The 12607-nt window shown below is 39.1% G+C and overlaps 1 protein-coding gene across 1 annotated transcript; it reads right to left on the reverse strand.

The window, feature by feature from the left end:
- Window positions 1–2188: 2188 nt before the first annotated feature.
- On the reverse strand, window positions 2189–11556 carry LOC129263158 (serine-rich adhesin for platelets-like). The gene is made up of 2 exons (XM_054901078.2): window positions 8691–11556; window positions 2189–2523 (listed from the first exon to the last, which is right to left on the reverse strand). Exons 1-2 carry the CDS (start codon window positions 11554–11556, stop codon window positions 2189–2191), a joined length of 3201 nt encoding a protein of 1066 aa, XP_054757053.2.
- Window positions 11557–12607: the final 1051 nt, after the last annotated feature.

Genomic DNA, 12607 nt, shown 5'->3' on the forward strand with positions numbered 1-12607 from the left:
ATTTGTTAATTAACTTATCAATCACAGGAGGCGCGATAGCTCAGTCGGTAGAGCGGGGGATTCGTATTCTGGTGACCCGGGTTCGATTCACACTTGGTGCGCTAGTGCCCTTTGGTAAGGCATTAATCCTCATTACCAGGTCCTTCGGAGAGGACCTTAAGCCGTCGGTCCTCTGGTTGCTTGCTTACAAGCATTCATGCTTTCTTAGCAATCAGGTAAAAAAAATACCCACCAATCAATCAATCAATCAATCAATCAATTAATTAAATAATTGATTAATTTATTTATTCATTTTCATTCATTTATTTGTTTGTCTATTTATCTATATATATTTTATTTGTTTATTAATATTTAGTTATTTCTTTTTAATAGGGAGTTGGTCATAATCATTGAAAAAAGACTAATGAATGGATATGCCATTGTTATAATAACTATCTGATAATGAATGATTGGAAGATACAACTATTTCGATGATCCCGGTTAAATAAAGGTGATGATAGCAACTGATATTGAATCTCTCTTTGCGTGTGGTAATATGACAATGCTTAACAATACACTTAAGATAGCGAAACGATGACCTATATATAACAAAAGGGAATGACTCGTATGTTAGGGGGTGGTGAAGGGGGGGGGGGGGGTCATCCAATCCCAGCCAGATAATGATATGCTATCAAGGGAAAAATTGAATGAACTAATTGATGGAATGGATCTGCATAAGGCGGAGGCATATTCGACATATAATAGTATCAATAAAACACCTTTACGTTTTCTTGTGCATCACCCCCATGCACTTTTACTGGATTTGCGATTACCCAGGGTATGATATGGCGCATTTTTTTTAGAGAGAGAGAGAGCGCAGTAATTTTATTTCATTTCATATCATTTCATTTCCATTCAAATGAAATTAATATTTATTTCATGGATAATGACTTCTTCAAGGCCCTGATTTCCTTCAATTTGCCTGACATAGCAAAGCTTTAAATCTTATTTTTTTCAATTTGATGCTTCCTTTTATATATTTTCATCGTCAATTAATGATGCCGATGTGCAAAAATAAGCAAATTTGAAAAAAGAGCATTCTATGACATTACCTCATATTTACCGTAAACAGTTTAAAATTGCCTATATATGCCATGTATGCAGTAAAACATATTTCTTAAATGGTCCCATCTTCCAAAATATAATGTAGCTTTAATATTTTGTCTATTATTTTCTGTTTTAGGATAAAAGATTTACAAAACATTTCTTTAAAATAATCGATTAGAATGATAGTTAGCTGATGGCATAGCTAGTAATCTCTGGCCAAATCTAGTTTCTTTCTTGGACTTTTGAAGGATTCAATATCATAGAACTCATTATAATAATCACTGGAACTGACTGGGAGACATTTCACATGGATTAGGAAGTGGGAAATTGTGTTATTCTGCAAAGAAAGTTACGGACATTTTGATATGATGCTTAGCTTCATTTGGGTTGGTCTAGTCCCATGTGCTAGCATTTTTGTTGGACATACACGTTACACGACCATCAGACTGACAATGGTAAGCAATAATGGTCTCTTGTATTGGACTAATCCTTTTAGGAATTAACGTGTGCTCATAAACTCGTCATGTATAAGGATTTAAATACATTCTGGTGGCTAATCGGTGCGTCACGTACGTGTGGGCTGAGTGTTTTTTGTGTGTTTGTGAATGTGTGTGGGTGTATGGCCATCGATATAGGATTATTTCGATATGTTTCTTAGGGAATGGAGGAGGGGGAGGGTGCAACAGATTGAAGATTCTAATATGCCTGTAATGCCATGTAATTATTTGAGGGAACCTCATTCCACAAATCCTTAAAGACCTTTCCTTAAATTCTCTCATTTCATTCCTTATTTATATATATCGGCATACAATGTTATAATCATATATGTCATACTTAGTAAACATCTTTTAATCGAAATGAAATAAATGGAGCCAGCCAATGATTGAACGAACGAACGAACGAACCAACCAACCAACTAACCAACCAACCAACCAAACAACCAAATAAATGAATGAATGAATAGATCAATTAAATGAATAAATAAATTAATAAATAAGATGATAAATAAATGAATAGATAAATGAATAAATAAATAAATGAATGGATGAATGAATGAATAAGATAAATAAATGAATAAAATAAATAAATGACAAATGCAAAATTAAAACCATGCATCAGTTATAGGTGGAATAATCGACGGTCTTTGATCTTTACTCTTTTTCAGATCAAAGCTGTCGTAATTCCCATCGTTAAAACCACTATTCCAGTTATCATTGTAACTTGGTACATCATTCGCTGGTTGGACCTGAATGTTATTGCGCCACCATCGTTGCGGAAGGAGTACCATTCGTAATGTCTCCTCTCGCTGCTTGTTGGCGCTCTGCGAGTAATGACGTACGATGCAGATGACTATGACGACAACGACCCCGACGAAGAACAATGTCGCCCCAGCAAAAATGAGAATCGTCATGTAATCACTCAGAAACTTAGCTTCATCTATGGAAAATAACACAAAATATAAGGAGGCTAGTTAGGACGTGAAGGGCTATCGTTATGGACCGTCTCGTGGTGGCCGACACCTGACCAAGGGGTTCTAGGGACGAAAACTATTCGACTTTAAACGCTTCCTTTGCCAGGAGAGTAATTTCTGTTTCTGTTTATGGTAATTCCTGTAGGAACTATGAAGGACAGCATTTTTTTTTTACTAGAGAAATGCATGTATGAATAAAACACACAAAATCACACAACTTTTCACAAAAGCATACAATCTTGACCCCTGTTTTTTGTTTAAATATTTAGGTCTAATATATATGGGACCAAGAGCTGAACTTGGTAGTAATTCTGCTTACCAAGTATATAAATGTATCATGATTATTAGTCACTATACACACGAATTTGCAGCAGTTGAGAGCCAGATTAAGAGATTTATTTCGAACAAAATGTGGAAAATATATTCATGGAAAACACGAGCAATTTGCTAGTATTAAAGTAGAACATTGAAACACGGTGCCCGTAAAGCATGCCTAGGACCAAAAATTGGAACATGATACTCAGTATTACCCTTAGCACCATCATCATCATCATCATGACAGCCGCCATCATCATCATCATCATCATCATCCTCATCGTCATCATTATCACATTCGTCATAACTTTCTAATTAATTTGCATCACTTTCAGACCATTCACATCAAATTATTCACTGGCAGTGACGAACTTTTTTTTCAAAAATCGAGCGCGAAGAACGAGCTGAAATTTTTGATGAAGGCCATACTGACTTGAAAAGGGACCTGTTAAGGACTGCAGTGGGTCATGAAGATGATATCTCACCAAATAGGCCTAGATAATGCGAGCACAAAGCGCGAGCTGAAAATTTTTGATACCCTGAGATAATAACTGGACGTTCTAAGCACTTTTTGTAATCATGAACAAAATGGGTATCAAACTAAACAATAATGTGAGCGCCTAGCGCGAGAGGAAAATGTATGATTTATGAAAATTATGAAAAATCAGGATGCGTATCTCGCCAATACGAATAATGACAATAACAATCCGCTTTTATATAGCGCTTAATACATCGGAACGACGTGTCTAAGCGCTTTACAGATATATCATTACCCCGGTCATCGGATTCAATCAATCATTCCCGCACACAATGTATGTACATCCTCCACTCCCTGGGGAGTATTCCAGTCAGTCGCCAGTGAGGCGCACACAGTACTGGACAAGCTACAACGACTTTCACATCCTACCTGGTACCCATTTAGCACCTGGGTCGAGAGTGGCAAAGTGTGGATTAACCGCCTTGCCAAAGGACGCTAGACCGCGGTGGGATTCGAACACACGACCCTCTGTTTACAAGGCGAGAGTCAGAACCACTACACCACGGCTCCTCCACAATATTGAACAGTCTAATCGCGAGAAGTATTGACTTGAACACTAGATTTTTAAGATCCATGTTATGTTATTCCACAAAACTTTTCAGATTAATCAACAGCCACTGCGAGCGCGAATCGCGAATGAACTTTTGAATTTTATATAATGACCTGAAAGATGTATGTAAGTGACAAAAACATTGTTGAGAGCTAATGTTGGGAGTGAATGGATGAGAAATTTGTCAAAGTCCGGCAGCCCAGGAGATTTATTCAACCGAAAGCCGGACAAGCAAATGACCCCATAGCTGGATGGCATGGACCCTGAATTTCACAAAAATGCATTGCTGCCGTGTTCTATCCGTGGTCTTTCCTCCGAAATGACGTAATATATGACGTCACTACAAAAGGGCCCTATTTCACCATTTTTTGGACATTCTACACATAGCATGAAGTCAAGGGAGAATATCTCAGCCAAACCATGCTTGTTTTGTATGAAACTTTCAAAATATTTTGTTCAAATAGTGCACGAGAGATATGAACAATTTCACGAACAGAAATTATTGTTTACATATGCAAATTACGTAATGAAACTTGCATATCATTCGTTTGGGAGATTTCTTGCACCAAAAATTGTCGAAAATCGATTCAGAAATTTATTTTCTTTTTTAGTGCATTTTATTTGATATATTTCCTCTCAAGCATAATATCACTCTCTTTATCTATATCTCTACTTTTAGAAAATATATGCCAGTAATTAGTAATGACATTATAGACTGTGATTTCAGCCCCATTTTCAATATGATGCGCACATAGAAATCGTGCGTTTTTGGCCTATTTTTACCATATAGCCCCATCTAGCTGAGGTGTGCGAACGATATGCCTACTTTATTGATGTTTTCTGCATTTTGCATGATATTAAATCTTCCAAACAACATATTTTCATCTTCATTATGTCTCTGCTGATAAATAAATGATTTCAGCAAAGATTGATTGCCCACTGGGCAGTCTATAGGCTTCGTTTTCAGCCTAGTTTTCAACAATGAACCTATACCATGTATGACTGCATTATTGTAGTCAAGTCGGAAATGGGAGTTCCTTTGCACCATCATAATATATTTTTCACTCAACGTTTTTGTATTTGCCTGAAATGTCTAGTTAATTAATATTGATGTTCCCTTTGCAAAATCGTGTCCAACGGGGTTCAAAATTTATATCTTTGGCGGCCCTCTTGGATTTTTTTATGAAAAGTAATTATTTTCATATTTTTAGCACAGAGTGTTACAATCTTAAATGAATACGCATTTCATTATGATTCGGATAGTAGAAATCGATTGAATTCGTTTTCTGGACAGCTAATAAATTTTGAAATAAAATTTATCCCGAAATTGCCATGATTTTGGTCAAAAATTTGCATGTGATATCTATCTGTTCAATCATTAACATAAACAACTATTGCACAATATCAGCATTCGACACGAAAGAGGATATAATATACCGATAACACTGAAACACTTCATGACAGTATGTAACTATGTCTTGATTTGCTTAGTTAAAGGGCAAATATACCATATATTACTCGATATTGCGATGAAATGACACCAAAAAACAACCTTTGTAACAGTATTTTTTTCTCTATCAGCTACATTGTAAAGAAATGAGGGCGCAGCAAAGCCTACCCCCCCCCCCTTTGTGGGACCGCCGGAGTCTTCCGTCCTTTTTTCGGGTTTTGCCCATTTCTTGGAAAAATTTTTGAGCCCCATTGAAGGGAATAGACGTTTCTGCTTTGCAAAAAAGTCACTTTTATTGTTGTTTACCACTTAGGGATAAAAGAGTAGAGTTTTCTCTATCTGCTACATAATTACAAAGAAGTGCTGGTACAGCAAAGCCTATCCCCTCTGGGGACTGCCAAAGTTACCCACCCTTTTTACGTATTTTACACATTTATGGAAAAATATGCTAATTTGGAGCCCCGATTGAGGCAAAAAACGTTTCTGATATGGAATAAAGCCACTCTCATTCTTTTGAAACTACATGGAGATAAAAGAGTAGAGTTTCCTCTATCTGCTACATATAAAAAAGTGCTAGCATATTGAAGTATACCCCCTTAAGGGGGCGTCGAAATCACCTACCCCTTTTCCATATTTTACCTATTTATGGGAAAATGCTATTTTCGATCCCCATCGAGGCAAAAAGTGTTGCTGCTATGTAGTAGGACAATTTTTATTGTTTTTAAACTATATGGAGACGAAAGAGTAGTGTTTTCTCTATCAGCTACATATAAAGAAGTGTTGGCATATTGGAGCATACCCCCCTTAGGGGGTCGCCAAAATCCCCCACCCCTTTTCCATATTTTACCTATTTATGGGAAAATATGCTATTTTCGAGCCCCCATTGAGGCAAAAAATGTTTCTGCTATATAGTAAAGCCAGTTTTATTCTTTTGAAACTACGTGAAATTAAATGAGTAGACTTTCTTCTATCTGCTGCTAGTAAGTGGTTGCACAGCAAAGCCAATCCCCTCTGGGGGTTTCCAAAGTCACCCACCCCTTTTCCATATTTATTTCCAATATATGGGAAAATCTTGGAGCCTCTGAAGAAGGTAGAAGTCGATATGCCAGCACTCTTTTTACATGTAGCTGATAGAAAAAAGCCTATTCTTTTATTTCCAAGTGGTTTCCAAAATCAAAACTAGCTTTACTATATCGCAGAAATGCCCTTTTGCCTGAATGGGGGCTCAAACACTGCAATTTTTTCAATAAAGAGGGAAAATATACTTAAAATTTGGAAGAGTTCGGCAGCCCCTGAAGGGGGAAGGCTTCAGTGTGCTACCACATCTTTGTGTAACTGATAAAGAAGATCATACTTTGTCATCTTTATGTGCTTACAAAACAAAAACAAGGGCTTTACTGCAAGGCAGAAACACCCTTTGCCTCAATGGTTCTCCAAAATGACGAATTTTCCGAGAAATTGGCAAAGTACGAAAAACGGATTGGGTGACTTTGGCAGCCCCCTGAGGGGTAGGCTTTGCTATGCCCTAACTTCTTTATAAGTAGCTGATAGAGAAAAGCCTACTCTTTTGTCTCTAAGTGATTTGAAGGAAAAAATACATACCCAAAACAAAATTTTGCCACATAGGGGGCTCCGAAAAGCACGATATCATAATAGCCAAGCTACGGATAAGGGTGTGGTATGTAACCTTCTACTGGCTCTTGTGGGACTATGCTTTAAGGTGCCCGAGAGTAATTGCATGCAAAATGAAAATGCAGAGCAATGCCTCGATCCTCTATCTTTTTCAAGAGATTTCATTATTATAAAAGTTGATTTGTGTAGAAAACGTTTTTTACCCTCATACACATGATACAATTAATACATACCTTTCTATCGATCGCTAAGCACGTTACATGCATTTCTGCATGTTAGGCACATCAACATGCAAGATTAAGCACATAGATGTCAATGCACATGATTATTTTGGTTCAAATTTTTTTGATGAATTCTTGTTTTTTTCCAAAACCGGACTATTCAGAAAACAATTTCAACCGATTTCTACTATCCAAATTAAGTAAAATGCGTATTCATTTAAGATTGTCCCATTGTCAGACTCTGTGCAATAAAATATGAAAAAAATGATTTTCATTAAAAAAAGTCCAAGAGGGCCGCCAAAGATATCAATTTTGAACCCCGTTGGACACGATTTTGCAAAGGGAACATCAAGATTAATTAACTAGACACTTCAGGCAAATACAAAAACGTTGAGTGAAAAATATTTTGATGGTAGGGCCTACACAGGTACCCCCTTATCCGACTCGACTACAACGATGCAGTCATACATGGTGTATGTTCGTTGTTGAAAACTAGACTGAAAACGTAGCCTATAGACTGCCCAGTGGGCAATCAATCTTTGCTGAAATCATTTATTTATCAGCAGAGACATAATGAAGATGAAAATATGTTGTTTGGACGATTTAATATCATGCAAAATGCAGAAAACATCAATAAAGTAGGCATATCGTTCGCACACCTCAGCTAGATGGGGTTATATGGTAAAAATAGGCCCAAAACGCACGATTTCTATGTGCGCATTATATTGAAAATGGGGCTGAAATCACAGTCTATAATGTCATTACTAATTACTGGCATATATTTTCTAAAAGTAGAGATATAGATGAAGAGAGTGATATTATGCTTGAGAGGAAATATATCAAATAAAATGCACTAAAAAAGAAAATAAATTTCTGAATCGATTTTCGACAATTTTTGGTGCAAGAAATCTCCCAAACTAATGATATGCAAATTTCATTACGTAATTTGCATACGTAAACAATAATTTCTGTTCGTGAAATAGTTCATATCTCTCGTGCACTATTTGAACAAAATATTTTGAAAGTTTCATACAAAACAAGCATGGTTTGGCTGAGATATTCTCCCTTGACTTCATGCTATGTGTAGAATGTCAAAAAAATTGTGAAATAGGGCCATTTTGTAGTGACGTCATATATTACGTCATTTCGGAGGGAAGACCACGGATAGAACCCGGCAGCAATGCATTTTTGTAAACTTCAGGGTCTATGCCATCCAGCTATGGGGTCAGTTGCTTGTCCGGCTTTCGGTTGAATAAACCTCCTGGGCTGCCGGACTATTAGTGGGATGCTTATGACAGCATTTTCGATACATATTTTTTCAGTTATCGAAATTTATGGGGGAGGGGATGGCAATTTGGAGGGGGGGGGGGGTTGGCGAAACCCCCTCCCCCCCCCCCCTTGGTGCCGCCACTCTAGGTTCCGCTTACCTGCAGTTTCAGTGGTTGTTTCCGGTTGACTTTGAGTAGGTGGATGTGATGTAGTTGTAGGTGCTGGCGATGGAGCCGGGACGGGAGCAGGAGGAGCAGCAGGAGCTGGAGCTGGAGCTGGAATATATACCTTGAATATGATATCGGGTACGTGTACTGCAGGTGATGGTGCTGGTGCGGGTGCCGGATTCGTAACTGCTACGCTGCTTGACGTACTGGTCGTTGCGGTAGGACTGGTTCTAAGCGAATCTGTTAACGGCTCTCTTGTACTGCCGCTGATTGTAGTTGCCGGTTGACCACCGAAAGTTACTGATATCTGGACAAGGGTGGCGCTTTCAGACAATTGTGAATATGGTGCAGTTGAGATCACAGGGGCCGACATCAAACCAGAATTATCGCTCTGGGCCAAGGTGGTCTGAATAGATGAATCAAGGTCAGAACTGGCTGATGTTATTTCATCCGAACTCAGCACAGTACTCAGGCCAAGCTGTGAACTCTCTGACATCGCTGATGCGTTAACAGTGGACATCACTGAAATTTGTTGCGATAGTTCAGTTGCTCCTTGTGCCATAGTAGTCTGAACAATTGTTTGGGAATTATTGTGAGAGGACAGTACAGCTTCTGAAGTGTAACCTGAAGCCAAGATTGATGTGGATTCATCGAAGATACTGATATCACTTCCGGTTAAGACTTGGCAGTTTGAAGGGTTCATACATGTTGGAGATTCAACGGTAGAGGGCGATGTAACTCCAGAAATGTGGCTAAAGACTGATGACACTGCGGCTGTCATCGCAGGCGTGAAACGTGATACAGCTTCCGAAGATACAATGGTCATTGTAGTGGGAAGCACTGTCGCTGCATCGGTGGATTCTTCTACTTTTCCAGAGGAACCTGACAATCCTGATGGAGTTGTTGATATCTGAGACGCGCTTGTAAAGGACACACCTGTTCCTGATGGACCCTGAATCGTGTTAGTTTTAGGAGTTCCAACTACAGATCTTGTCACTCCTGTCGTTTCCGAAATGGATAATGAATCTGGCACTGTATCTAGCGTTGATATATCAGATGTACGACTTAAGGATTGTTGCGACGTATATGATGAATCTACATCGCTTGTAGAAATTTGTTGCGATAGTTCAGTTGTTCCTTGTTCCATAGTCGTCTGAACAATTGTTTGGGAATTATTGTGAGAGGACAGTACAGCTTCTGAAGTGTAACCTGAAGCCAAGATTGATGTGGATTCATCGAAGATACTGATATCACTTCCGGTTAAGACTTGGCAGTTTGAAGGGTTCACACATGTTGGAGATTTAACGATAGAGGGCGATGTAACTCCAGAAATGTGGCTAAAGACTGATGACACTGCGGCTGTCATCGCAGGCGTGAAACGTGAATATACAATGCTTTCTTGGGATGATACAGCTTCCGAAGATACAATGGTCATTGTAGTGGGAAGCACTGTCGCTGCATCGGTGGATTCTTCTACTGTTCCAGAGGAACCTGACAATCCTGATGGAGTTGGTGATATCTGAGACGCGCTTGTAAAGGACACACCTGTTCCTGATGGACCCTGAATCGTGTTAGTTTTAGGAGTTCCAACTACAGATCCTGTCACTCCTGTCGTTTCCGAAATGAATAATGAATTTGGCACTGTATCTAGCGTTGATACATCAGATGTACGACTTAAGGATTGTTGCGACGTATATGATGAATCTACATCGCTTGTAGATTGAATGGTCTGTCGCGATAATTGTTCGGACGGACTGAAATACACCTGGGTGGTCATGCCAACGTCAGATGCAGAAGTACCTGGGAACAGTGTACTCTGAGGTGAAGGTCCAGGTTGTGATGGGTCAACCGAACCTGTTGAATCCTGACTTAATATGAGTGAGTTGTATGTTGTGCTGGGAATCAAACTCACCTCATCGGTGGTTGGCTGAACTGTTGATAGGACTGTTCCACCCCCACTATCAGCTACAGAAGACGAATCTAAAGATAAAACCGGAAGACTGGACACAGATTCAGTCGATCCCAGCATACCTGAATACATTACTGAAACCCTCACACCTGGAGATGGCTCTACAGTCGCACTCTGTGTAATGGTTGTCAAATCAGAAGTGTCTTCCGTGGACATCAAGGAGCTGGCTGCTGTGGAACCTGTTTCAGTCGATCCCAGCATTCCTGATGACATTATTGAAACAGCCACATCAGAAGATGGTTCCACAGTCGCACTCTGTGTAATGGTTGTCGAATCAGAAGTGTCTTCCGTGGACATCAAGGAGCTGGCTGCTGTGGAACCTGTTTCAGTCGATCCCAGCATTCCTGATGACATTATTGAAACAGCCACATCAGAAGATGGTTCCACAGTCGCACTCTGTATAATGGTTGTCGAATCAGAAGTGCCTTCTGTGGATACCAAGTAGGTCGCTCCGGTGGGATCTTTTTCAGTCGATCCCAGCATTCCTGATGACGTTATTGAAACAGCCACATCAAAAGATTGCTCTACAGTCGAAATCTCTAGAATGGTTGTCGAACCGGAAATGCCTTCCGTCGACACCGAGTAGGTTGCTTCTGCGGAATCTGCACTTGTATGGACAAAAGATGAGTCTACGGTGGTACCAGATACCGATGATCCAAGATATGAAAGTGTGCCAGTTTTCTTTGATGCGTCTGTTGCAAGTGTCCCAGTATCCGTCCATTCAATCACTGAACTTGTAGCCGATGATTCGACCGTAGAAAATGCAGAATCATGTTGTGTGACTGATGGCGACTCAACGTACAAACTGGATGGCACGTCAGTGAATGTTTGAAAAGTCGCCGCGGCTGTTACCGATAAGTCGCCACTCTGTTGAATACTGACATCCATGGAAACAGACGAGACGTCACTAGCAGTTGAAAGTGCACACGCGAGGCTTGCGCTCATTACAATTATAAATATTAAATGAATGTTTCTTAACTTCGCCATGACTTCCAGTGTCAGTGGATTTCATGAATCGACATTCTGATGTTATATCTGCGCATGAGATGGCCCGAAGAAAATGTCAGCTCTCTGCTAATAGATTCTGAAAGCATATCAGCTTATCGTCCGGGTAATACAACACTTCGGTGTGGGGGGGGGGGGTAAATGGAACTATAAATCTATTACATTGGTCAATTATATTCTGTTATATGATATTTAAGATGAAATAGCTTTCATAATTATTCATTGCTTAGTTGGGTTCATGTTGTGTTAATGAGCATTCAGATGACATGTGTCTACACTTAGCACGATACCGTTTGTGGTTAAGGGACGTTTCCAAGGCCAAAATTGATGTGGGTATTCCTCTTGAAATATATTCCTCCAATGAACAAGATTCCTGATTAATCTTCGATTAACTCCATGCTTTGTCTTGATCTGTTTCAAACTGTAAAGAAAAGAATTGAGGAAAATTCAATAAAATCATTCAATCAACTAAATTTCTCATTATCTCCGAATTTTTACTCAACTTATTTCTATGTTCCACGAATTACACGGATTATTTTCATTTGGTCCAACGGGAATGTTTGGAATGTCGTTGACAAAAACATATAAACTCCATGGTTTTAAAAACATTCATGATCTCGGTGCCCCTTACTTAATTAAGATTCCCTTAATACTATTTATCATAACTATTCCTTACGCTCAATTGGAAACTTGAATTCGTCCATAAATGATGAAGAAATTGATATCGATGGTTATTCTATATTAAGACGAGATCGTGCAGGCGACCATGGTGGTGGGGTCTGCCTTTATATTAAAAATGATATTGCATTTAATCTAAGAGAAGATCTTACACCTGATGGTATTGAATCATTGTGGATCGACATTCTATTACCACATACAAAGCCTATTACTTTAGGTGTAGTCTACAGACCCCCGAGAGACAATCACTTTATTG

This window comes from Lytechinus pictus, chromosome 6 (assembly GCF_037042905.1).
Source record: "Lytechinus pictus isolate F3 Inbred chromosome 6, Lp3.0, whole genome shotgun sequence".
In the NCBI taxonomy this organism is placed as follows: domain Eukaryota; kingdom Metazoa; phylum Echinodermata; class Echinoidea; order Temnopleuroida; family Toxopneustidae; genus Lytechinus; species Lytechinus pictus.

What these genes read in the sequence shown, in the direction of transcription:
- LOC129263158 (XM_054901078.2), bottom strand. Translation starts at nt 11,556, where the DNA reads ATGGATGTCAGTATTCAACAGAGTGGCGACTTATCGGTAACAGCCGCG. An exon ending in AACAACCACTGAAACTGCAG is followed by an intron (nt 2,524 to 8,690) that starts GTAAGCGGAACC and finishes TATTTTCCATAG; the next exon opens with ATGAAGCTAAGTTTCTGAGT.